The sequence below is a fragment of the Ictalurus furcatus genome, chromosome 13 (genome assembly GCF_023375685.1).
Source record: "Ictalurus furcatus strain D&B chromosome 13, Billie_1.0, whole genome shotgun sequence".
Lineage (NCBI taxonomy): Eukaryota > Metazoa > Chordata > Actinopteri > Siluriformes > Ictaluridae > Ictalurus > Ictalurus furcatus.
Window position 1 is genome coordinate 15608491 of NC_071267.1, and position 27895 is coordinate 15636385.

At 37.6% G+C, this 27895-nt stretch overlaps 3 protein-coding genes across 6 annotated transcripts; 1 reads left to right on the forward strand and 2 right to left on the reverse strand.

Annotated features, from left to right (window-relative positions):
- Nucleotides 1-71: 71 nt before the first annotated feature.
- Nucleotides 72-5210, reverse strand: arl3b (ADP ribosylation factor like GTPase 3b). Of its 2 annotated transcripts, none has more exons than XM_053639665.1 (7): nt 4985-5210; nt 2033-2176; nt 1694-1810; nt 1545-1595; nt 1270-1455; nt 996-1093; nt 72-606 (listed from the first exon to the last, which is right to left on the reverse strand). In XM_053639665.1, exons 1-6 carry the CDS (start codon nt 4985-4987, stop codon nt 1046-1048), a joined length of 549 nt encoding a protein of 182 aa, XP_053495640.1. In that variant the 5' UTR covers nt 4988-5210; the 3' UTR covers nt 72-606; nt 996-1045. The 2 variants fall into 2 exon arrangements, with proteins under 2 accessions (XP_053495640.1, XP_053495641.1); XM_053639666.1 differs by lacking the exon at nt 4985-5210 and adding an exon at nt 2664-2711.
- On the forward strand, nt 2764-14061 carry sfxn2 (sideroflexin 2). Of its 2 annotated transcripts, none has more exons than XM_053639661.1 (13): nt 2764-2815; nt 3114-3260; nt 5700-5884; nt 8176-8346; nt 8632-8730; nt 8896-8971; nt 9077-9162; nt 9275-9335; nt 10942-11008; nt 11188-11237; nt 11394-11443; nt 11569-11616; nt 11758-14061. In XM_053639661.1, the coding sequence occupies exons 3-13, from the start codon at nt 5727-5729 to the stop codon at nt 11855-11857; spliced, it is 966 nt and encodes a 321-aa protein (XP_053495636.1). In that variant the 5' UTR covers nt 2764-2815; nt 3114-3260; nt 5700-5726; the 3' UTR covers nt 11858-14061. The 2 variants fall into 2 exon arrangements, with proteins under 2 accessions (XP_053495636.1, XP_053495637.1); XM_053639662.1 differs by having other exon boundaries at nt 2787-2815; nt 3119-3260.
- timp2a (TIMP metallopeptidase inhibitor 2a) lies at nt 13414-26980 on the reverse strand. 2 transcript variants are annotated; one of them, XM_053639664.1, is made up of 6 exons: nt 26909-26980; nt 26543-26686; nt 18340-18440; nt 18144-18252; nt 16235-16359; nt 13414-15955 (listed from the first exon to the last, which is right to left on the reverse strand). In XM_053639664.1, the coding sequence occupies exons 2-6, from the start codon at nt 26667-26669 to the stop codon at nt 15758-15760; spliced, it is 660 nt and encodes a 219-aa protein (XP_053495639.1). In that variant the 5' UTR covers nt 26670-26686; nt 26909-26980; the 3' UTR covers nt 13414-15757. The 2 variants fall into 2 exon arrangements, with proteins under 2 accessions (XP_053495639.1, XP_053495638.1); XM_053639663.1 differs by having other exon boundaries at nt 26761-26962.
- Between the last annotated feature and the right edge of the window lie 915 nt (nt 26981-27895).

A 27895-nucleotide genomic window follows, 5' to 3' on the forward strand; every position in this document is an offset into this window, starting at 1 on the left:
AAGTTATATGACCACTGGAAAAGCAACAGAGAACAAAGTGAAGCAGAGCAAACATTTAAAAAACTAAGATGCCAGATAATCTCGCAGAACTTTATTTTACGGATATCTTTCATTATTTTACATACAACAGCAATAGATTCAGAGGTACCACAGGAAGACGCTCAAACTGACATTATTTATAAATACACCGGTTACTTCAGTTTTATATTAGTGTTTGCAGAAAATATTTTGATAATTTCCAAATTATGTACATTGGACTGTTAAACACATTTCATATACTGCCATTTTGTACATGAAGTTTGAAGGTTTGGGCACAACAACCTTTTAAGGGCATTCTATGAAAAGTGATATTAAAGCCTTCTACAATTTCAATATGTTACAAAAATATACTTAGAAAAAAAATAATATAGTCAAAAATATTGCATTACTAGGTGGAGTGACAAGAATGATCATCAAAGACAGAAAGCATCAGTCACAGACATAACCTGTGATCTTCAAATTTTGAATGTGTACAGGACTATTCAAAAGTAGATGTGTAAGATCACAGTATTAGATTCGAAAAGTTCTGGAAATTTAGTGCCAGTCCAAAGATGATCTGGTTTTGACCTTAAATATGGAGACAGAATATGTTAATTCAAAATTATATCAATGATCAGGCTACTAAAATACTCCCAAAACAATGCTTTTTTTAAAATTTAAATAAACACTTTGATAAATGTATGATTGACAAAATGTTAAGCTACAATGACACAAAAGCTTTTAAGAAAGAAGAACCTGAAAGCTGAAAGTATAAAAATGGACAAGAGGTCCTTCTGTGAATTTTCTTTAAGCCTTTAAGCACAGCAGAAATATATATATATATATATATATATATATATATATATATATATATATATATATATATATATATATATATTATATATTTAGAGAGATATCTTAATAACCCAAATCTTTTAATCTTTAAAGCTGTACATACAAGACATGTTTATACATACAAAGGTACACACTGCTTTTCCTGGAAAGACTGCATAGAGAGTATGCAGGTCTACTTCCTTCTTGCGTTCACACTTTTACAGACCCAGTTCATGCCATCCTGATTCACACAAAACAAATGAGAACTTTAACATAATGTATAATTTTATAATCCAATGTTACCTGTTTTGTTTACAAAATACAAATTAAACACAAACTATATTTATATAAATTATTATGAGGAATATTCTAACTAAAAGTCATAACCCTTTATGTATGTTTATCATTCATAATTACCTGGACACCCTCACCAGTGAGAGCTGAACAGGGCTGGATCTGCCACACTCGGTCCCGAATGGTGTGCAGGTTCAGTCCCTCAGCGATTTCAGATGCAGGGGCTGCAGTGAGGAGGTCTTGTTTATTAGCAAAGATGAGAACAGGAACCCCACTGAGTTTCTCCTCATCTAATAACTCAGCCAACTCCTGTAAAGAGCAGTACAACATGTAGTAGTGTAGTAACTTTTAAATGAACACTAAAATTACAGCAGGTGAAGTTAGATACATGGCCTTACCTGTCCTGTTTCTTCAAATCGTTTGCGATCTGCACTGTCAATAACATAAATCTGAAGACAAAAAAAAAACAAAAAACGATGAACTGCTCTTTCAAAGAAAACTCAAAGTGCTTTCATGAGTAATTATGCATGAAAGCCATGTCACTCACCAGAAGATCTGTATTTTCAAAGTAGTTCCTCCAGTAGGGCCTGATCTTACGCTGCCCACCAATGTCCCACACGTTTAGTTTGAAACCTTGAGACTGCACACTTTTGATATTGAAACCCTACACAAATCATAATATATGAAAAATAAATAAATAAATAAATAAATAAATAAATCAAAATCAAAACATGAGACTTAAAAATGAAAGACATGCTTTCTTATATTACAATGTGTATTCTTTCATTTTCATTTATTAGATAAGAATGGTGAATCAGATGTGTTGGGAGCAGAGAAGACACTAATGTGCAGGACCAGGGCTGGGATCCTGTGCTCTGTATCTGACCTGTGTTGGTGTAATGTGGCTGATATCCTCTGAGGCCAGCTGTTTGAGCAGAGTGGTCTTGCCACCGTTGTCCAACCCAAGAAGCAAAATCCGGACCTCCTGGTCCGGGGCACTTTTCAGCTTTCGCAAAATTGATAGCAAACCCTGAAAAAAAAAACCCACTAGTTTTAGATTAATTGGGTTACATTAATGCAACATGCATGGATGTCGCTTTAAGGGCCGCGAGAGTAAACACGAGCTCAGCCATAAAGCTGATAAACCCCATGCATCCATTCACCACTCATCCATCTTTCCTCACTTGTATGTTATCATCATGCACAAACTGTACGATTGTTATCTTTGGTTCGCCTTTTCCGGTTCTGCCCACAAACCCTAGTTCTATGCCACAGATATACCATATAATGATGCTGCTTTACGGCTAGCCAGTTAGCTATATAATCCCAATAGGGATTTAGCCAGAAGTGATGCTGATTCTTATTCAGAATATATAATCATCTTTACAAATACACATTTGTCCTCGTCAGTAACGACTGATTAAACGACGGTCGCACCGTGATAACTGTTCTGTCCTATACGCGCTGTGTTTGATGTACAGTGTAAAAGCTTGTTATTATAATGGGCTTTAACTCACCATGTTGTTGTGATTGTGCCTCCTCGAGACGCCTCCGTGTTACTAAGGACTGCCAATGACGTAGTACGCAAAGACACACGTACGAGGGGGCGTGGTTTCATTCGCACAAAGCGGAAGGGGATTTGTACGAAAACACAGTTACAGCTAACCAGGTAATTTCGTGTGAAAAGAAATGGTTTAAGTAACACTATCCTAATTTGGATTGCTGTATTGTTTACGAGCACATAATGTTGCAGATTCACCAGTACATTTTGGTTTTCTTCAAAGTGAACGGTTAATACAAGCACGCATTGACTTTGTGTGGAAAAGTGCTGTTTAGTAATCAAGTACACAGTGGCACTTAAACACTGGTACATTTCTGTGCTGCAGCAGTACGAAATCTACCGGAATACTGTAAATGAAACTTGCTTTTCTTACACTGAACTGCGTATAATTCATTTTATTGCTTAGCCCAGGGATCCTCCCGTTTCTGTGATTGGCATTGGAGGTGCCACGTGCTTCCGCGCGCCTAGCGGAAGCTGTACCGACACACCGCGCTGCTTTACTACAGCCAGCCACTCACCCACCAGACCCACACCACCGACACCCAGTCATACTGTAAGTGCTTCTTATCCCAGCATTTAATATCCGAGGATTGAATTTGAATTGAGGAGTGTTTCTGGTTTGTGAGATCTGTGCAGTCAGAACCTGAGCCTGATGGTTTCAATTCAAACTTGCAGCAAACTCAGTCTGCTAACCTTCTATCGGCTCTCACCTTTCCTGCTAATGATTCTGATGTAACTTCGTAGATAAAACAATTTTCAGTTATACAAGGTTTAAAGATCGCTATGCATGTCTGATTAGTTTAGAGGCCAACGTGGCGAGTTTGTTGTGAAAGCTGCAGTTCATTATCAGTTTGATCCGACCAAGAGCTCTTTTCATAACAGTCTTCTCCATGGTGGGAAGAACAAGGCTTGTTTTTATTACTCTCTTCTCTCTGCATGGTTGGGTTATGTATTGTGGGGTTATCATATTATCTGCCAACCAAAGCAACAGGCGTCACTTACACAGTACATTCACAAGTTCAAACTTTTTTTTAGTTTTGTTATTAAAGTCTTATTAAGTAGTCATCAACCTACTTGTTGTGCATAATTGTACAAAAGATAAGTTATAGTCTCTACAAGATGAAACTAAGGTGAGTGTAATAAAGTGTTCAGTAATGTTCTGTGTTATTAACCACACCGTGTTTACTCATCTGAACTGTCACATTAAACAACTCGTACCTTTTGCTGTCAAAAAGGCTTGTAGTCCTATAGTAGCACTGTAATATTATGTGTCATTACTTAAAATTATTAAAATGTAGAAATAGCAAGGTGATCTAAATGTACATGTAAAAACATTCACGTTTCTGATAGTCTTAAACAATGTGAGATTTCGCTGTAATAAAGTTAAATACATTTTAAGACTAGAACACTTCAAATGGTCTTAGGAACACTATCTTAAATTACATTGTTGAGTTAGAGAGTTTAAAAAAAATTGTCGTTCTAGACACATACAAGTATACAGTAAAATGAAATAGTATTCTCCAAAGCCTTGGTGCAACATTAGAGGTTACAGACAAGTGTACATAATCTACAACATGAAGTGCAAAAACGTTGCACCCAGACATAAAATTGTAAATGCTTCAGGGCACTTTGGTTTTCTTCAAAGCAAACTTTTGATTAAATGAAGCAGTCTGGTGGAGGCAGTTACTCAACCCATACTTACAATAGTTCACTAGAACACAAGCTCTGAACTTTCATGTGCTTTTTTTCTTTCTTCCTTTAACTTGTCACAGCACTGCTGACCATATTACATTTTGAGCTTTATAATATGTTTTTGAATTAAGTGAAGTAATTGTCTTAAGTGAAAGAATTATTTTATTAAGTGTGACATGCTGTAACATGCTCAACTAAATGAAGCTCTTGCATAGATTGATGTAACACAATGGCCACATTATTTTTAATTTTGGAGAGAATGAGTTCTCAAATCTGCACCGCTTCCTAGAACTTCTGCATATAAAGCCTGCTTTGAATTGAACACACTGAAGATTATGATCATAATCTGAATATGTGAGAGTAGTAATTAAAATCAGAACTTTGATCCAAGTGAGTTTATAGCAGTGGTGTTTGGATTTAATCAGCATTTAATCAGTGCTGGGTTCTGTTCCATTTTGTTGTTGATTGCTTTCCTAGTCATTATTTAATCCAGATCTTGGGCAGAAAATGGCTTCATTTAATCACTGACAACATGGAGGCTACTGGAAACATGGATACAGTGAATAATAATATAATGTGACTTACCATTTGATGATGTTTGCCTTTATTTTAGTGTACACTTTTGCTCACTCTTGTGGAAAGCAGAGATATGACAAGTTTCATCTGGAAACGGTATGCATAAATTGACAGGGCAGAGCAAACGTAACTGTTTGCAACTAGGTCATACTCAGTCAGTCTGCATGCTGTATGTGCACCCTGTGACACTAAGCAGAGTGCACCACTAATGCAGATCAAGGTTCAGCTTTGTTCTTTTCCTCTATGTTTATTTAACTGTTGTTTGTCCTGTAATGTTGACTCTCATGGTTGGCTAAACTTATAGGCTGTAACCAAAGGTGCAAGAGAAGCCTTGTAATTTTACAATACAAATGTCCCTATAAAAGTCTGACTTTGAGGACAGAGTATTTTGGGTACATCATAATTTACTGCTAAACCATACAGTCTGCTTTTTGTGCACTTGAATGTTCACAGCCTACAATATAGGCTAGTTCACACTTATAGAGTTATATATTTACCCTTATAGTAAATATCCACCATTTAAAATGTTTGTTTAGTGAACAGAGTTTGCATAAGCAGAGTACAGTCATCACTGTTGAGAGGTCAAATGTTAGCTTGCAGAAGTGTAGAATAGTGCAGATTAACCTTTAGTCCATAAATTTACCAGAATTTGCACAATCATCTCAGCTATTAACGTTCTGAGGTCAGAAGTGATGCAGTGTCTTTCTGTGCTGTGCTCATTTAGTGCCTGGAGGAGACAGGAGAGAGCACCATGGCGGCGCTGAATGGCTTTGATATCGATGCTCCACGTTGGGATCAGTCCACATTCATGGGCCGTCTCAAACACTTCTTTAACATTACAGACTGTCGCACCGTCCTCCTGTCTAATGCCAAACTGGATGAAGCAAAAGTCTTAGTGGACAGTTGCAGGTAAGCACGAGCAACCACGAAAACCATATGAATAATGGAATTCATATCACATTCTCAAGAAATACTCCAGCAATTTTTACCTCAAAACTCACTAATAATGCAACCATAAGAGTAGTTATGGACATTACAAAAAAGCAATTGAATGCAAATTAACAATAAAGAATTTAGGATGAGACAGACAGAGAGAAATTCTTGCCAAAACTGGAGCAATACAGAAAAATGTCATTCTCGAAACCTGCACTTTACTTTACTGTGTAATACAAAATCAGACACAACTACATTTGTAACGAGTAGTTACAATTATAAGTCTTCTATCTGAAAAAGTAGTCCCATCTCTGAAAGCCTAATTCTTTTATACAGATTTATAGCCTAATTTAGAAATGCCTTTGACTGAAGTATTCACAAAAATACATTTAATATGTATTCATATGTTAATGTTTGTCTCCTCTGTTTTCTTAATAAATTAGTTTTCATTAAATTGGTTTTCTGTTCTTTTCTGAGTATAGGGTAGCATGTTGATATTATTGCTTGTGGTAATTGTACATACCTAATAGAGTCAATAACTTAGATTAGATTAGATTAGATTTTTTTTTTTTTTTTAAAGCTGGAGAGTTCCTTTAAAGTCCTTATCTGGGAATCTAGTATAGCTCAAGCAGAGTACAGAAAGTAGGTTTGTTTGCATAAATTGGCATGACAAATATACCGTGGCCTTAGAAAATATTCAGACCCCTTTTGCATTTGGATTTTACTTTATAGTTTGACACTTTATTGTGTTTATATATTTAATTTAAATACAATTTTTGGCCCTCCTTGTGCACCCAATGAATCATAATGACAAAGCAAAAACAAGTTTATAGAAATGTTTTACAGATTTATTAAAATCAAAAGCTGATATAGGTAAGTACCTTTTGGCAGCAATAACAGCTTTGAGTCTTCTTGGGTAAGTCTCTACAAGCTTTGCACACCTGGATTTGGGCAGTTTCTCCCATTTGTCCTGGCAGATCCTCTCAAGTTCAGTCAATCTGACTGAATGGGGAGCGTCTGTGAACTGCCATCTTCAGGTCTCTCCACAACTATTGTATTGGGTTCAAGTCTGGGCTTGAGCCTTAGGGGGACTGAAGCCCCTCTGGCATTGTCTTTACTGTATGATGACGCGTGAACCCTGGAGTAGGTTTTCTTCAGGGACCTCTCTGTATTTGGCTCCATTCTTCCTTCTGTCAATTCTGACCAGTGTCCCTATCCCTGCTCATGAGAAACACCTCTACTGCATGATGCTGCCACTACCATGCTTCACCGCAGGATGTTATTAGCCAGCTAATGAACAGCTAGACCTAGCGCTTGAAGTTCACACTAGAGATTGTTTTCCTCATGCTCTCAGAGTCCTTTGAGTGCCTGCCATATACTTTTTTACTCAGAAGTGGCTTCTGGCTCTATACTTTACCAAAAACACATGATTGATAGAGTATTTCTGAGATGGTTGTGTTTTTTTGTCATGTTCTCCAATTTCTCTGGAGTTCTGATTCTCAGATAGAGTGGCCATTGGGTTTTGTTCACCTTCCTGAACAGAGCCCTTCTACCTCAGTTATTCAGTTTGGCCTGACAGCCAGCTCTAGAAAGATTTCTGGTGGTGTCCAAACTTCTTCCATTTCACAATGATAGACCCTACTGTGTTCCTGGGAACTTTCAAAGCTTTAGCAATTGTTTTAGATCCTTGCCCATATCTATGTCTTTACATAATTTGATCATGGAGGTCTACAGAGAATTCCTTGGACTTCATGGCTTGGTTTTTGGTCTGACATGCACTGTAAATTGTCAGATGTTATAGATACAGACACGTGCCTTTCTAAATTGTGTCCATTCATTTGCCACAGGTGGACTCTGGTCAAGTTCTAGAGACATCTCTAGATAATCAAGGAGGGACCTGAGCTCAGTTGGAAATGCCTTAGCCAAGTGTCTACAAACGTTGATGAGAGATTTCAATTTTTATTTCTAAAAACATGTTTTCGCTTTGTGATTATGGATTATTGTGTGTAGTTTAATGGCCAGAAAGTAAATTGAGTTCATTTAAACTATATGCATAATTTAATAGTGTGCAAAAAGCAGTTGAGTGAATACTTTGCAAAGCCTGTATATGGACACTTGTATTTCCTTAGAAATTATGCAGTGTAATAGATTACAATGCATAATAAAAACTTTCAGTGCAGTTGATCCACCCCCCCCCCCCCCCCATCTATCTCACTGTTGTTCCCCCACCCTAACCCTCTCCCTCTTCCTCATCCTCCTCTCTCCAGAGCCAGCTCTATCCCTCCAGGCACAACTGAGGAACAGCTGCATTATGCTAAGAAGCTCTATGACTCAGCATTTCACCCTGATACTGGTGACAGGATGAACTTGATTGGCAGAATGTCTTTCCAAGTGCCAGGAGGCATGGCCATCACCGGCTTCATGTTGCAGTTCTACAGGTCCAAGCTCCTGCACAAGCAAAGTTCAAACATTTAAGCTTGGGGTTGTACAGGTTGCTTGTATTTTTTTCAGCATAAAAAATATGATGTCAGTAGTAAAAAAAAAATTAGACTATTTATTAATGGCATCATGTTTTTCTAAAAATATATTTGTTCTTAGCTTCAGTGATGATGTGACTTGCTTTTTCCTTTAGTATTTTAGCTTTGTGGAAGTTTCGATATTTGTGCATGTATTAATATACTCTCTGAATGACTGAGTATGGCTCTGTGTGTGTGTTACTGCAGGACGGTGCCTGCTGTGGTATTTTGGCAGTGGGTAAATCAGTCCTTCAATGCTCTGGTAAACTACACCAACCGCAATGCTGCCTCCCCCATCACACCAAAGTAAATATATTGCACTTACAATACTTTGCATTCTAGTAATCAGTGACTAAATAAGAGATTTGAATACAAACGCAGAGGAGTGTCACAGTGAGCTATTTTGAAAAGAGGAGCAGTGCAGTGGGCTGTGTGTGTGTATGTTTTCTCATGTCGCTCTGCCTCCTCCAGACAGATCGGTGTGGCTTATGCAACTGCAACAAGCACTGCATTGGCCACTGCTGTGGGTCTGAACCTCTACACAAAGGTATTCTCAATCTGTGAATTTTAATATCAGTCAAAATGTTTTTGGTTACTTTTATTTTAGCACCATTGTACTTCATGGCCATGTTGGTGTTTGATTTCTCTCCAGAAAGCACCTCCCCTTGTGGCTCGCTGGGTACCTTTTGCAGCCGTCGCTGCAGCTAACTGTGTAAATATCCCTATGATGAGACAACAGTGAGTCCTGTCCACCTTGATAGTTTCCTTTTATTTTGAAAAAATAGTTTGGTGTTTTTGGCTCTGTTTAGCTGGTTTTGCTTTCCATCTTCACATTTCTGTTCTACTGCAGGGAGATCATGAATGGCATTGCAGTCACAGACGAAAATGGCAATAAACTTGGTGACTCAAGAGTGAGTAACAGTGATGCTTGTACCAGAAAGGAACCTCATAATCACTAGTAGAATGTTAAGCAAAACAAATCCATAAAGAAACACTCAAGGCAGGTTTTCAACCTAATCTCTATGTACTGTGTATGTATCATGTGTGATTACCACTGGCATTAATGTCATTATGATTTCTTATACTCTTAAAGGTCTTCAGCCAAGCCTTTAATAAGCCCTTGTTAGTCTGCATATTTACACTTTAATGATTCTTATCCCCGAGTTGACTCTAGCAATTAAGTCATGTTGCGTGTAGTTTTTCCTATGTGGGAGTGTAGCAACCTTGTAAATGGGAAGTATTTGCAGGTAAGAACTGATCACACGGATTGCTCTGAAGATTGCTCTAGGATTGCTCTGATGAATCGTTTGAGCCAGTTGTTTGGATTTCTTGCTTTACATGACATACAGTAGTTAATTTGCATAGAATTGACTAACTCTCAATTCAGCTGTAACTTTTTGTCTGCAGCCGTTGCTGAAATAGTGGCTCTGTGTTGCACACATGCATGCAGTAGCAAATAAATGGACACCTGTTATTTGCTAGAGTGACTGTAGATTGTCAGGTTTAGTAACACAGACATTGTAATGGCTCAACAAAAAAAGGTACTAAAGCCGGGTGCACATTGTGCGGTTTTTAATAGTCATTACTGTACGAACATGATCCCCTCTGTAAGCCATGTCACACTGTAGGATCTCAGTTGTCATTAATGTCATACGTTGCGACAGTCAAGACACGAAAAACGGATGAATGTAAGAAGACTCGTATGGAGTAGGAGAAGCCACACTACAGGACTGTGCCTCAAATCTTCTGACATTTCCAGAATTTAATCGGGGGAAAATTTGATCGCGACGGCCATTAATCGGCTGTCGGGGAACGTGTCAAACTAGCAGTCCAAGACTACAGATTTTGGCCTAGGATTATAGTACTTTTAGGATTCTCAAAATTTGTCTCAGACCAAATCATGGCCAAAATCATACAGCGTGAACCCGGCTTAAGTCATTGCTCAGCATTTCAGCTACAAGATGTGTGTTCTGCCCTAACATCATGCATACAAAATATATTATTCAACTCTGGCTAGCATCTTTATTATCTCTTTATAAATTTAACCCCAAGGTGAATCATTGACTCTATAGTAAGCAGGAGAGTTATATAACAGCTTTGAGCATCACTTTTTTTTTCTTGATTTCATCAGCATTACATGTTTGTATGCCCTTTATTCGGAAAAGACCGGTTGTCATCCTCGCGTGCTAATTATCCACCCAGTTAACACTGTTCTACAGTCAGTCAGATCATGCCTTGGATGATGTGTGTAGTGCAGCAGGTGGTCAGATTTGGGAAGCAGGCACAATAGTTGCGTAATTGGATATATGTTGAAACAAATGAAATCTTTTTTGTGAAAGTCAGTAATAACACCATTTTTTTTCTTTTACTGTTTGTTAAATATGCTTGTCTACCATGCAATTGTCTGATTGAGCTTTAGACTGCTAGATTGTACTGTGCTGATAAAATATGATCAAGATTTTGTTAATTTGGTCAGATAACAGATGAGTAACTTGTCGTTCTTCCCATGTGCTACAGAAAGCAGCTGTAAAGGGCATCACACAGGTGGTCATTTCCCGAGTCACCATGGCGGCACCGGGCATGAGTAAGTACAGAAAATTGGCTGGTGGTACATGTATATTTGATTATCCTTGTGAACTAAATTTACTTAAAAAGATTGGAAGAAAAAAAAAACAGACCTATGCCCATTTGCCATGTATTGGCAACTTTTTCTTACTGTGAAAAGAGAAAATTCTGAGTCCTGTCTGATCTCTCTCTCCCTAGTCATCCTTCCTATTATAATGCAGAGACTAGAAAAATACAGATTTATGCAGGTACGTTCGGCAACATCCTATAAGAATCAGAGACCTTACACTGATTAACATTTAAACTTCATTCTGAGGCCTGCATTTTGTTGTTCTGTTACTGCAAAATACCACATTGTTTTTAATGTCTCCCCTTATATATTTTCTTTTCTATTTTTAATACAGAAAATTACATTTCTCCATGCGCCATTGCAAGTGATAATGGTTGGAGTATTGTAAGAAATATTTATTTAACTCATTGTTATATTATTAGCAACTGTCTTGATTTTTTGCTAAATAAGGTGACTGTGAAAACAAATCTTTCATCAGTTTTCTCTCTCTCTTTTTTTTTTTTTTAAAGCCTGATCTTCATGGTGCCTGCAGCGTGTTCACTGTTTCCACAGAGATGGTAAATATGAAGATTAATGCACATTAGTATTTAACCACAGGCATTAGGCTGGATGAAGTAACAGCATGCATAATAATGTCCATCAGCAACTCTGTAAGATTGTATTGGGCACAACCTGATCTCATTGCTCCTGTTTCCCAGCTCTCTGCCTGTGTCCAAGCTGGAGCCAGAGCTCAGAGAATCCATCGTCTCCCAGTATGGTGACGCCATCACCCATGTTTATTTCAACAAGGGCTTGTGATACTGTTACCCTGCTTCTCTTAGACTGGAGGAACATCGTCTGATCCTGATCTTTGCCAATCCTGAAAGACCAGTGCGAGTGACTGGTTACTCATATTCATACACTTGGGACAGCATGGGTTTCAATAGTTCAGTTGTATTACTTGTCTACAGTATTCGACAATGTTTGGGGGGGGGGAATTGGGTTTGTTATCAAATGGAGGCCTTTAGCCTAATTCTGAATAACCCCCAGCACATCCTTGTTGTTTCTCTGTTACAACTCTTGAGTTAGGCCAGACAATCAGCAGATGAACACTGATTTCCTGGCTCAGGTGACTTGCTGGAATTTAATCAAATATGGACTTAATTTTAATAGAATTGGTTTAATGTTTGCCTGAATGGAACAGTGGGTTACAGTATTGCATTGCTTTTATGATGTTTATGGAAGATAATTGTTTTACTTGATTTAGTTGCATTCAATTAATTGTCCATAAGGAAATGTTAGATATTGATCAATGAGCTTTTCCTTGATGTATGTGGTCATGAGCAGACTTTGACAGTTTTACAGCCATTATTAATAGTGAATAAGGAGAGGGGATCTGCTGTTGCATACTGATCTCTCAGGAATTTTTCATTTAGGGGTTATATGCTTTAATGCTCAATTGATTACTTGATTAGTTCAGGTAATTACCAGATACCCAGCTGGTCAAGTGTGGAAAGTCAAACACTCTCAAAGTCAAACAAAGGTGTTAAAACATGTTAATTCTTATTTTTTTTTTGTTTTGTTTTTTTAACCAAACCTATGTCCAGTTATGGACGACTCATTTTGTGTTACAGTGTGTTGTCATATTTGGTCAAATGCCCATATTATGTGTTAAAACATAGACTAGTAGCAAAAGCAAATTTCTCGATTCTTCGTTAAGAAGAAAGATGTGCCTTGTGTACCAAAATTCTTGGCTGGAAATGATTGTCAACATTCTTCTGACAATCTGCCTCATCCCCTCATCAGTACACACATGAATTTGTGCACTGTATATTCTTCATTTCCAAATATTTAAATAAAGAAAATCCTCTACATAGAATAGTATAGCATTTTTTGCTGTGTTAAACAAGGTTACGGAATTATTCATTAGAGCTTGTGGAAACTGCATTGTTGTACTTTGGTCACTAGAGGGAAGTGTTTCATTTCCAGTTATGTTAACAGTTGATGAACTTCAGCTGTTGTCGAGGATGAAAAGCAAATGGCTTTCTAAAAAAGCAAGAAGCTTTTAAAGCAAACCTTCACACCATGGAGGAGTATCTTGAAAAATCCTGTGGGAAACAAATGAGAGCTGCTATTAGACCAATATTTGTCTTGTGTAACTGCATGTTTGAGGCTGGTAACAGTTGGTTTGGGGGATCACAGGGTGGAATTCTAATGTGTGCTTTGTATTGGTTAAGTGTAAGCTACAGCCCTCAAGCTGCTGTGCCCTGTTTACTATCTGTAATAAACCTGACATGCAGGCATCAGCAAAGTTCTCATCACATTTTATTAGCCTGAAACCTATGACTAACTGAAGAATCTGCCAGACAGCCTGATGTTCTTTAACAGTTTTATTTTTTTTGCTAATACTGTAAATTTGCCCAACAAGTGAACATCCACATAAGAAATTACACAAAGCATCAAAGACATGCATAGTCTGGTTCTCATCATACAACTTCTCTCTCATGTGGTTAACACACAAGAGGTCCTGCAGTACTGTACTTTCAGCAAATCTTTAAAGGAAAAGACAAAGGCTGGTAAAAAATAACATCATATAAAACAAAGGTAATGACAGTAAAATATAGAAACATAGCAACAACAAACATTTAAATTATGCAGTTTATATTTCATTACATTTAATACAAAGCCATAATGTAGATATGCATATTAAACACTGCCAACACTATCCTTACATTAAATTCATGTAAGTATTTTAGATGGGCAAACATATTCATGGCAAGTTACAAAAAGGTGAAAAGAAAAACATTAGTGATAAAGCTTTTTAATTTAAAGCATAGCTTCTCCACAACACTATAAGCTGTTTAGACCAGCAAATTCTGTTTCTTCAACTCTGACAGCTTTAAAACCAAAAAACAAAGTAGCTGGCCAAACTAGAATAGGCATCAATTTGAGCAACAACGCTCTGAAAGCTCGCTTGTGTTTGGCAGACCGTCATTGTGTTAATTTTATACAGCTTTAGTACCTTTTAAACAAATACACAAAATAGCATTAGCATTAAAGCGTCAATCATCCCAACCCACTGAAAAAAGAAATGATTGTTCTCTTCTATTCCACAGTGGTCCGCTCTCCCTCCCTCTCTCTGTCTCTCTCATTGTGCTATGGTTCACCCTGTCAAAATGCCTAGCAACTACTACCCTCACACCTTGCTCTGTCTGTCACATGACTTAGCAGTGCCCAATCAGGGAACGGTTAAAAAAAAAAAAAAACCATAATTCATGTGTCTTTCTCTCAAGACGACCAATAAACTGTTTATCAGTAACACAGAAGAAACCTTCCTTCTCCCCTAATAAAGAAGAATGTGCATGTTATTCAAATGTTAATATAATCAGTCTGATAACTGAAGGGCAAAACTCGGGTGTACTGATTACCATGGCAACTAAAGTCTTACATAGCTCTACCTCATTAAACGTTCTAGCGGCACATCAACTAACAAACAATATGCAGAGTCTCTGATGGCACACTATAGTCCAAGGCTAGAAAATTCCTATCAAGCATTTGTTTATTAAACCTCAGTATCTTACGTCCTACAGGAACATCATAAAGTCATTTGCAAATAAGCATAAAAGGCATTAAATGGCATTCTAGTGACAGCGAAAAGACTTACAAAACCTGAAAAGAGGATTCAGTTCTGTAGCGGTTCCTACAAAGTGCAATAAAAAGTTCGATAAGGATCAAGAGTGATTTCAGAGAAATTATTTTTAAAAAGGCAGATATCTAACATTATAAAAATAGCACGGACAAGACAAAGATATACATGTTGCAAGGGAAAGAACGTTAAAGGGAGATAAAGGCATAGACAGAATCAGTTAATATCCAACAAGTAAATAACATAGAAATGATGACACCAGGTAAGATGACATTTTCTGTTACACAATACCATGTACCAAATCAGAAAGAAACTAATGCTGTGTGAAGCAGTGTCAAACTGATGATATGGTATTGCCTTATCACTCCTTTATTTTCCCCTAACAGGGACGCTCAGATTTTGTGGTTAAAAGCAAACACAATACAGGTAAGAAGGATTCTGAGAAACAGCTTGTCCCCATGCACTAACATTCTAAAAATTTGGTCAGCAGCAAACTATAAGCTTCTTTGTCCCTCATAAATCAATATGAATGACTTTGGTCTCTAATTTTCTTTTTTCTAACAACCCATGCATGCCTGTTTTAATGCTCTTCATTTGATCTCAGTCAATGTTTTAACTCTCTGGGAAGTCCTGCCTCACCATGTATTTGACTTGACCAATTAGCATAGCTCTGGGAAACTACATCTGAAAGAGTAATACTTGAATACTTGTGTATTTGGGTGGGCTAGGGGGGCACAAGTGAAATGAGCTGTGAAAAGCTGTGAAATGAGCTGTGAGTCTGCAAAAGTTTGCAGACTGAGAGGCCATTTCAGTCATTTAAAGAAAAACAAACAAACTATTAAGCACTTTTTGGGCAGAAAGTATTCATAAATTAGGATTGTCCTACATACGATGGTGATGACACAGAGTACAAGCTTTTTGAGTAGTTGCACTGACCTATGTTCTGATATCTAATTAAACTGTAAATCTAATCTAAATTTTGTTTGGTGCATTTTTTTTGTTTGTTCTGACTTTTTAATCTTTAATATATGTTATTTTAAAGAACTTCAGATCGCATTGTATATGTGAAATTATTACGGGTCCTCATTATCCAGGAACTCCTTCTTTGGAGGAGCACTTCCACGGTACCAAGCACACGAACCATCTCCTCTTTTGATGCAGGAGTAGTGTTCAGACTGGCGTCCATGAATGAGCTTCTCCGTCAACCAGTCTGTCCACAAGCACTCCTCAGGAGTGCTGATCTCACAGGGGAAGGCTGCGCAGCGGGTGATCTGGTCACAGCAAAAATAAACCATAATGCAATACAATTGTGTGCTATTTAGGGCACAGTGTCTTCATGCTTAAGACCATTTGAGTTTACTACTGCTGGTTAAATTTATCTTTGTTTAGTACTTAAAATTCCCAAACCATGGAATCTGAAACATATCATGGTTATGAAGCACAGTCATGTTGATCATGTGAAAACCTACGACAATTTTGACAGTTATTTTGAACCCAACTGAAGTATAAATGTTTTCCCATGTGTCAGACAGAGCTGTTCTGTTGATCACCTTGCAGTCGCAGCCCATCTGGTAACGCTGGCTCAGACTCTTCTTCTGGGTGGCACTCGTGGACTCCCAGGGCATGATGAGATCACACAGAGTCACATGCATCTTCCCACTGCCATCTGCCTTTCCTGGAAAATGCATGTCAGACAAAACAATATGTAGACATAGCAGTATGTGGAAGTACCAGCTGTAAAAATAGACAGACATAACAACTGTGCATAATAGTACACAGTACACAAAGATAAAAAGCCTTACTTCATTTAGAATACAAACTGTACTATTGAGTCAGCTAACTTAAAGCTGAAGTCAAAAGTCTGATTGGGTGCAAAAACATTTCAAAATAAATGAATTATTGGAGACAAATGGAAAAAGACAAAACATGTCCATGTGCTAGGGCTACACATTCTGGTAAGTGGTCGGCAGCATACTGTAAGCTTGCTTGTTCCTCAGATATCAGTGTGGCATGACACCGACTCTGGCCTGTACCTTACTTTTTATTTATATTACAGCGTTGTTGAATGATCAAATCTGATTAGTCAGAAAGCATTGCTTAATTTTTTATAACAGAAGCTCTGACAGTAGTTCGGCTGTAATGTAAATCACAGGTTGATTTTAATGCGCTTGTTCTATTATATTATTGTTTCTATAGTAACAGCTTACTCACAGGGACTTGAATGGCGGACGCTCCACATAATTTAAACTTAATATACAGAGATACTTTCTAAAGAGATGTTAATTTAACATTTATGGAAGGAGTCTACAGTGTTAACACTTTGTAACGGAGATAAATCCGCTCCAGGAAAGTCTTCAGGAGGGAGGACTTTGCAGGATGAGAGGACACATAAAGAAGTAAAACAAGATTATATTTATGGATGGATAGATAGACAGACAAGTAGATGAAAAGAGCGTTGTGTGGAAGGAGCCTGTTATTACTGGTGTACAGCTGACAAACTTATCATGGGTATAGGCATTCGATGGTATCATGCAGATGACAGTTAATGGCATAATAATTTTCATTATGACATTAATTGATAACTGCTTTTTTATTACATAAGATAGACAGAATAAAATATGGCCAGCTATGTTAGAGTTTAACAACAGATTGTGAGCCCACATTATATGTGAATACAGCCACCCACTGTATGGATGTCCTGATCGCTGCCTCCAGCCTGTGTATGCAGGATGAATACAGGATCAGTCAGTAAGACAAAAAGCCCTGTCTTGGCTACGCAATAAAAATGAGGATTTGTGACACCCTATGGAATGAATCTTACATTTCAACAACAACAATTATATCATCTATCGATTCAAATATCAGCTGATCAACTTTGTTTGAAACAGGCTCTTTCCTTGTGTACTATTACTTGTACATTTTCTTCATATAGTATTTTTTCACATGCTGTATTTGCACAGTAAGTATGGTATATGTGCTTTGAAATCACAACCTCAGCAGTTGCTGTGAGCTACAAGCCCAGTTTCCCTCATTATGGCAACCCCCCCCGCCCCTTCCTTAAACCTTCATCTTTACAAGGCAATTGCTACCTTGTGCAGCCCTCTGCCTCGTCCACTCTGTAATTTGGTCTATGCTGAATCAGTCTGAAATGGAGAAACCAGAGGATGTCTGTCTTCATATGTTCATGACCTTTCATTTTCTCCACTGTTTGATCAGCAGCTCATTCGGTTCACAGATGAGAACAATCAAATCTAAACTTAAATCTAATATTGTATATCATTCAGCCAGTTACTGCCCCCTTTTAACCACCAAGCATAAGTTCTGGATGTCCCAGAGTGCTCTGCTGTCACTCAAGAACTAATAGCACCCTGTGGTTTGGATTTGCTCGTTATACATCCTGAAATGACATACTAGCCTTCACAAAACACTATGCACACCACTGAATTTCACATACTGTACCTGAGATGAGGTACTCCTTCTTTCCATTGGTGTCCATGGTTACACCACACACAGCTGAAGAAGGTGCAGTAAAGATCATATCAATGTGCTGGTCTGGTCCTTTGAACATCTGGGGGGGGTTGGACAGGTTTATGAGCTAAGCTCAATATTTGTGTACCCTTAAGAAAAATCACACAAATCGTTGTTCTCTTCTTACCTTAATCTGCTTGATGTCATACTGGATCCTCTTGATAGGGTTGCCATAAATATCATTCCCAGCAGTGACCTCTTTTCCTCCTACCACCTTTGCTCTGATTACTGTTACAGAAAAAGACAAATTAAAATGACATTTAATGATTAATTAGCTAAAAGCCTATTATTCCTGTTCTGACTCCCACATTTATGTGAATGAATTTGTGAATGTGTGTGTGCATGGACCCATTCCAGGATAAAACAGTTACCAAAGACCGATAAATAAATGAATTACCACCTGAATAATATGACTATTTAAATAAAAAGCACAGCTTGTTATGTTTAGGTATAATCATAGTGCACATGACACTTTTTATCTCTTGGCCTTCTGTAAGGGAGTCTCCATCTCTCTGAGGCCTTACCTAAATAGCAGTGACTGATTTCTCTCACATAAAGAGTCATGCCCCCATCCCAAATCCCATTTCCTGCAAACTGAGTGTTTGCAGCTGCCCGGCTGTCTTAAGCTCTCTTTGTCAAATCAGCCAACATGTGGGAGCGAAGCCTGCACACGAGGAGCTGACACATGGCAACCTTCCGCTGACTCCTCAGTTCTCTTGCTTTTTATATCCCTCTTTATTTTTCTAAGTCTCCTTCATAGTTGTCAAAATGCTGTTTGTAGAAGTATGGAATAGTAGCAGATTATAACAGCCAAGAAACTAAATGTTCCCAGTCCCACCCTCTGTAGCATCAGCACATTCAGGCTGATATGTTAGGAAGGCTGTGACCAACAGTGATGAGGACACAGCACTCACAGTAAAATAAACAATGATGCAACACCCTAACATAGACACATGCACATGCATACAAACACACATACCCTGTTAATCTCTGTGTGTGTGTCTCAGGGTAATGCTTGGTTTTGTGACTTCGTTGATAGTTTTAAATGCTAATAGCATTGCAAAGAATTTTTATAGTGCAATAATTAATGTTTTTATTTAATGTGGTCAAGCACGCTGTTTCTAAAATCTGAAGGTAGGGCTTTTATGGAGCACATTTTTTGTGTTTTTTGTCATGTAAAATTGTGCTACATCTTGTGTTGGTTAAATACTGCTGATCAGCCATGTTTCAAAAAAAAGTTAAAAATTTAAAAATGTCCCACTATGTACTTTTATAAATGGTGGACTACGTGTTAGTTACATGGCAAAAGATAAATTCAAGTAGGCAAATAAATAAGGCTGATTGTTCATCTGTACCTTTGACCAGAGTGCCAAAAACGGCATTATCAGAAGCCAAAGAAATTGCTATATATTAGAGAGTTTGAAATAAAAGTTGTGGAAAAAAGTGGAAACAAAGTGGCAAACAGTGCCAACCCAGTGTAGATTCATGGTTCTAATCATAGGTCTGCAATTCTGTATTCAGCATTTGGGCAAATGCTACAGTTATTGGTGGAAGCGCTCACTGGAAAATAGGTGATACATAAGAGAACAATATAACAGACAACAAAGGACTTCCTGGTTAAATTTCTCTGGATGTAGTGAACCACCTGCAGACAGAAAGAAACAGCTTTTTAAGCAGGTTTTCATTAACATCCTAATGACTGTTTATCAAAATTACAGACCTCTTCCAGTCTTAACTATTACAGCACACTCAAGAAAACACAACCCAGATCAGCAGATGAGTTGACAAAGTATCAAGACATCAACCGAGCTACTTCTGGATTCTGATGTTGTCTCCTCCTCAGTATCAGTGTTTGCCAGCTGTAAGGATTTGCCATGTGTTTTGGCAGTACAGTTTGTTTCAATAGAAGGATATTCAGGAACACTGTCTATTATAGTAAAAAAAAAAAAAAAAAAACTAAAGTAAAAACTCAGAGAAGTAAGAAGAAGGAGTACAGCTGGGGTATATTTGATCGTAGATTGTAAAAATAGTATGTATATAACATAAACAGATAGAAGTGATACAAGTCATTTGAGAAGTGACAATGACAAGTATAATGATAATGAGAGAGTGAATACAGAGGTGGAAGAGCAGTGGAGGGAGTAGAATGTAAGAATGACTCCATGGTGTGCAACAGCTGCTGTTTTTGAAGGTATTTGCTCACCATGGAAAATATGAGGCCATGGATATAGCATGCAGAGACAAAATAACCCGGTGAAAAAAAATTTAATCTCTCTTAAACACACACACACACACACACACACACACAGAGCCATCATTCCACAATAATGGATTCATTTTATGGGCTGGAAAAGACACAAATATGGAGGGATCATGGCTCTTTAAATTTCACAAAGTTCCCTCCAAGTCACATGCTTTTTTGTGTAGGTCAACACTTTCTATGACTAGTAATTTGGACTATGCTGCATGCTAACATGCTAATAGTACAGGTTATACACAAGAAAGTACTACCAATTTAAGGTTCAGTATGAACTGTTTTTGTACTAGTGAGTCATTCATTTGCATTAACTGGCTGACAGAGTTATAGACTGTTTTACACCCACATGTCCAAACATAGGGACTATTAGTCTTGTGAGTGGGCAAAACTCCTACTGCAATGACAAAGCAAAAAAAATAAATAAAAACAGTGCAAAATGCCCTAGCAGATGTACGTTATGAGTTTAAATTATAAGGCTTTTAAATTAGATCTTCACAACATCAGGGCCATGCTATAACTGGATAAGAGTCATACCCATTTTGAGGACTAAGCTTATTTGAAGCTTTTTTCCCCCTTGGTCAAAGACTTCTCAGCCAGGCAGCAAAAACAGTAGGTCTACTGTTTTTCAAAATCTCTCACTTAATATTCTGGCAATATTCTTTGCACGATTACTTTACTTTTGCAAATGTTCTCATTTCCCAGTTCTTCTGCCCCATCTGATGTTGTGTGAAGTTACAAGTATTGCCTCCAGTACATAATCTTTTCTCTGACTGATCCACATTCCTGCTCTCCGACAATCGTGTTAAAACCCACATACTCTTACATATGCACATATCATAATCACAGTGTCATAGTTTCCATGAAAGCATACCCACCATGAGGACTAGCCACATCCTGAGGTTGCTCCATTGCACAGATTTTAGCAATCATGACCAGTTCTGGGCCCCAAATGGCTCTATCCACTCCAACCTTTATGTTCACCTCTCTTAGACACCAAAAAGTCATTGGCAATAGTGTGCAAGCCAATTAAACAGCATCATCTTGGCATATCACTACAAATGGCATGTTGTGGGTAAAGCTTGGATCAAGGCAAATTCATAAACAATTGATAGTCATAAAAAACAGCAGATTTACCACTACAACAGATACTGCAATTTTGTCTCTAAAATTTAGCCACAAAAACAACATAGAAACATAAGAGGAAAAAAATGAACAAAGAACAACATTTAAGTTTATGCACTAACGAGCAGACACAAGACTGAGCATCTTCTGCTAAATCTCCAGCTAACTAAGACTCCTGAATTCAAGCACTCCTGACACAACAAAGCACAGTAATTCAATCTCTCCTCAGCACTGTGTACTTGCCCTTTTCGCAGTGTGAATTCTTGCCGGCTCAATGCAAGTCACAGCACTAGAGCCCTTACTTGTGGTTGGATCATTTATTGTCCCATGTATGCTCATGCTTAACTCACATTTAAACCCTTTACTTTAAACCAAAGACAGAATCTACACTGATTATGGGATTAGCCAGTTGTCATTTGGTTTGTTGTCTTGAACACTATAGGTTTTTGTTGAAAGGTTGATAGTAAAAATTATTTTAATGCTACTGATGTGTATTTTCTCTTTCCAATCCAACTAGATCTGTTGAATTTAGATGATAGTTCAGTTTAGATGATATTTAGATGAATTAGATTATTAGTTCACTGCATTTCAGTGTGATCACAGGCCAAAAGCATGATTAAATACATCTGAATGAACGGCCCTAAAATCTAGAAAACTAAAAGCCATTTTTTTTTGGCTTGCATTCTCACTAACAGATTTCTTATAAAATATTGCATTTATTCTGGCTAGCAATATTTGTCACTTGTACAACGCTTTAAGTGCTTTGATAAACTCAAATACAAAAAATCCTTCAGCCTTTATACCATCAAGGCTGACTTTGAGTGAACATGAATCTCTAGCATAGTTGTTTCAGCTGTCTTACCATTGTTAAAGCTGTCATCTTCTGCCAAAAAACAAGAGTAAAGCTGTTTTAATTATAATATTTTTGTACCATCTTCACAAAAGGGGTTGGTCTGACAGATATGCTAACTGTTTGATTATGTCTGGCTAAAGTAAAAAGAGCTGCAGGATGACTCACAGTGAGAAAGCAGCTAGATGGTTCCATATGCATTGTCACTGTGGCTCCTAAAAAAAATCTGTTGGTTAGACAAGCAGGTTTCTATGGCATTGGGGTTAACCACCATGGAAAATGACTAGACAGGACAACTGATGGCTGGAAACTGTCCATGACCCAGCACAAACAAGAAGAGAGGAATAGAGAGGATGTGGAAAGACAGTGAGTTGAGTCAGGTTTTGTTGACAAAGTCTAAGATCGATTTCCCAGCCTCTGCAACAGTCCACAGAGAGGAGGATTGTCCATCTAGATCATCATGTTTCCCATCTACGTCTTTATACATTACAAGTCTCAAAAAAATCAATAAAGTACTGAAACTGAAATAAACAAATCCACAAAATCTGCAGAAGGGTAAATAGGTTTTCAGTTATCTGCACAATGTCACACAGTCTTGTGAATGTTTCTGAAGTTCATGTGCAGCTGGTACACACCTCTTACACCATGTCTAGCACACTATGTTCAAGTTTTACATTCATTGCTTTAACAAAATGACTGAAACAAGTGTGATTCCAACTGAAGAATGTAGATTCCAGTATTTTCCATTTAATAATTAACTGCTTCATTGTCATTTTTCCATCTCCCATTGCCAAGACTGATTAGATGTTTGGCATGTATCTACAAAAATGCTTAAAGTAAGACTGAGTGGTCAAAAAATCAACATTGGGCTTTTACTTCTGTCTTTGTTGCTTCGCATCTTAAGACATTTAGGTATAGTCACACTACATGGTTTACTGATAGCTTCTTCACAAGTATTTTTAACATGGTACTGTCAGCCAATGATTTTGTGACTAATCACAAACTAAAATTTTGTAAAGTTAACAAAATTAAAAACACATGAAAAAGCTAACAGGTATATTAGCAGTGACTCAGCAGGATATGTATTTCAGACTCAGAGCATTTATCCGTTTAATCTGTATCTGTACATACAGATGAATTGTTTTTGCTAAATATACATTTTTACTTCAGATGTGATTCATCTGAACAGTTAGTTACTTATTGTCAAAGGGAAACGCCAGAATATGACTCAAACAACTTGCTAAATAGTTTATTTAGACCTTGAAAAACAAGAAATTGAAATGCTTCAAAACAGTGGTCATATGTACTCTTCCAACATAAACAACAGGGCTAGGTAAACCCCACAATTTCAAGCCACATTCCGTAAAAAGGGGGCTTTTCTAATTTTCTCCACATATTTATGCACGCAGGGAAAATGTCAATCATACCTGGCAACAACTATGTCACTGATGATAACGCTTACCAGTTCATGAAGAACTAATGACCTGGAGATACAACAGTTTATGCTGCTCTCAATAAAACTTGGAATTAAAAAAAAATCCAGACACCATCCAGCATGTTTTTGTATGACACAATAACCATGAATTGTAAGGTAAATAATGGAACATATTAAAATAAGCTGTGTTTTTCTAATAGGTTTCATTTGAAGGAGAGCCAAAAGTTAATAAGGCTGTATGTCTTTGATTTGCAAGAGTCTTCTTGCCCATAAACGACATAAACCAACCAACCTCATTAACACTGAGGTCAGACTGGCAGGAATGCTGGCAACAAAACGGAATGACCTCAGAGGGTAGATTAATGGATATTAATGAGACAGGCCTCTATACTCTTGTAAAATATGACACCTAGCACTGCTGTCTGACATTTGCTGTCCAAAGTCATGAAACTAGTGACCCTCATAGAAGTGGCCTTAAAGTTAACTGTTCACAAATAGGTCTCACTGTTGATCCAAAAACTCCAGGTTTGAGCAAAGAGAGAGAGAGCGGGAGAGAGAGAGAGGGACAGAGAGAGAGAGAGAGAGAGAGAGAGAGAGATGGCTATTCTCACCATTTGAAGAATACTTTGCATATTTCTGAAAGCTCCTTGACTTTCATAGCCTTTTCCTCGCAGGCACATCCAAAACTGTCAGCCAGATGTCAGAATCTCTCAGACGATTCCACTTCCTTTAATAAGAGGGGTGTGGCACTAATCAAACTACACCCAATGAGCCCTATAAAAACACCATCTGAGAGAGCCTGGCTGTCTGCAATTCCCTCCTGTTATTTTACCAGCTCACAGCAAAGCTTGGATCCTGTTCCATCTGCTTGTAGTAGCAAGTCTCTGGACATATTGTCCCAATGAATTAAGCATGAGACTGGTGGGAAAGCCCCAGTGGGACATAAAGCATTCCTGAAATTTTTCAGACTTTATGAGCAGTACCTTTCAGCTCAGCATCCAAAGAAAGAGGCAAGATGTGGATTTGGGTACAAGACATTAGAAAGAAGGGAGGCATAGTTATAGACTATCTCTTACTGCACTATAGCGCATATATATATTACACATAAGCCTATGCCTTATGTGGCTGCTTGTCATTCATGAAGACATGTAATTCTGGTTATTGTCCATCTAGGAGGTAAAATTTAACAATACCATAACACTCTTTCTGACCACTGATGAATTGATAGCCTGCAAATGGGCAGTGTGAGTAAACAGACCAGCAGCATGAATGTGTGAATGTGTCATACTGTTTGGGTGCTGGTTTCAGGCTGCTATTCAAACTGAATCTTGTTCAGCTTCAACTGTGACACTGTTTAAAAAAACAGCCACATACACTAAACATTCAGTATCACCACCTTCCTGTATATCAGGTATCTATTTTAGTTAATTATCTGGAAATAAAATTACATTAATCACGTGTTAAAGCCAAAATACACAATTGGATAACAGCAACATTTGTCAAGAGCAATATGGTGTCATTGAGACCTGCTTTTGATACTTGAGCTTGTTTGTTTGGGAGGGAATGGGTAGAGATGACAAAGCCCATGAAAAGAAAAGGGCTTTAAGTTCATTTATTTTGGAGACATTTATTTTTACACTGTCCCCTATGCACAGCCTCAAAACATCATCTAGCCTTATGTGGGCCACAGGCTCAGATAAATGAGTCAAAAGGATAGCTGCTACATAGCTACAGTACAGGACTATTGATGGTTGGTAATGAAGAAGAGTCAAGACAGCAGAGACCCATAGTCTCTGAAAATGTATTACAACCAAACAGCACATAAACCCTCCATATTCAATGCATACCAAACCCTATCCAATAAGGTGATAATTAAAACAAAGGACCTTTTAAGTTATGAGTCTACTAGATGTACTGGTTAGTACTTACTGCTGCTCCAAAGTTATCTACAAACTGTTTACATAGGACGTGTATGATTAGCCATTGGACTATGGTAGCTCAGTGATTAAAATGTTGGACTCCTGATCAGATGATCATGAGCTCAAATCCCAGCACTGCCAACCTGCCACTGTTGGGCCCTTGAGCAACGCCCTTAATCCTCATTTGTATAAATGAGATAAATGCATGTGGCTTTGGATAAGGGTGTCTGCCAAATGCCAAAAATGTAATGTAATGTAATGGTTTGTCCCTCCAGAGTAAACCATAAAGGTTCTATGTAGAATCCTGTCATAAATGTTATTCATTTCAGAAAAGCTTAAGAAAGCTACAACCAGCACCCTTCCAGAGAACCTTGGAGCAACTTGGTTTTTCCTTTCTTTCTAAGAATGTGCATGATGAGCCAAGTTTTGATCAGAGAGCTGAAATAATTATCAACCAGACTGCTTACACAAATGAATGAGAAGGGCATTTATTTTTTTTTTAAAGACTGAATTTACTGAAGCTTATTACTTCCACAACAATATGAAATATCGACTCAGTAACCAGTAAGAGTAAACTCCTTATAAACAACACCATCGTCGTCGTCATCATCATCATGCACACACAAAATACCCAAGAAAAGACCGACTGCTTTCTGTCTTGCCAGCAGTAGCCATTGCTCTTAGCAGTGAGGTTCGTGCAGGTCTTTTCCTTATATCTCGTTATATTTTCTCTCTGTCTCTACTTACCGATGTCGGCATTACAGAACGCCTGTTGAGGATGCACAGGGGAGCAGCTGCACGCTTCTGCTATTTCCTCCACACGACAGAGAATCAGCAGCACAACGGTGGCCACCAAACCGCTCACACACGCCATCTCTTTGCTTATTACAGCTTTAATACAGAAAAAAAAAATATATATATGTATATATGTATATATATATAAATATATATATACAAATACACACGGAGCTGATGACTGAATCGCCCGCCCTGATTCAATCAATAACAACAACAACAAAAACAACAACAAAAAGTAGAGTGTCCAATGCGGCTGCGCCTCTGTGATTTAAAAGAAAGTCTGAAAGGAACTGGGTTGCTGATAATAAAACACACTTTGCTATACTGTAGTCTCTCTGTATCTGTGTTTCAGATTCTGGAGCCCAGGATCATCATGCCTTTAGTCTGTCAGTGCTCCTCCTCCTTTTCGTATGACCAGAGGTGGGCGCTTCCAACATACTGCTGCTGAGAGAGAGAGAGAGAGAGAGAGAGAGAGAGAGAGTTTTATATATATATATATATATATATATATATATATATATATATATATATATATATATATATATATAAACACTTTATTTGATCAACAACAAATTATATAAATCAAATCCACTGATTGGCACAATCAAAGAACTTCAACACCATAACATATCAAAAATTTGTTCTCCCTCAACCACAGTACAAATAATCTTGTTAAACACCACTGCAATTTAAAAGATTCTATATCATTCATTAGCTTATAATACTTTATTATAATTATTATATTATATTTATATTTATAATAAATTATATTATATTATTATAATATAATATTATAATTAGCTTATAAAATAACAACTCTAGATTAAAAAAGGTCATAGTACATAGATGTACTATGTCCTGACTGGATCTGTTCTCCATACTATTTCTCCTTGTACAGTAAATTGAAAGTTTTGCTTGCCCACCAATGAAATTAATCAATTGCCATTTTGTTCTCAGTTTTTGACTGTATCCTAACCCTAAAATGAAAGCATCAGGAGTGAATTTTTTCCCGAAAGTTTGAAAACACCTCATTCATTAAGTCAAGTATTGGTCTGAGTCTAGCACATTCTACGAAGCAGTGAAACACACAGTATCTCTTAATCCACAAAATAGGCATTTGTCATCAACATTTGGATTTATAACAGCAACAAAAGCATTGACAGCTATAGCATTATGTAGTATTCTCCATTGCAAGTCACCCGATTGTTTATTCAGTCGTGGTTTGTAAATCACCCTCCAAACTGGCTTCACTTCATTCCTTAACCCAAGTTTTTCCCACCACACCATATCTCTTTTCCCATT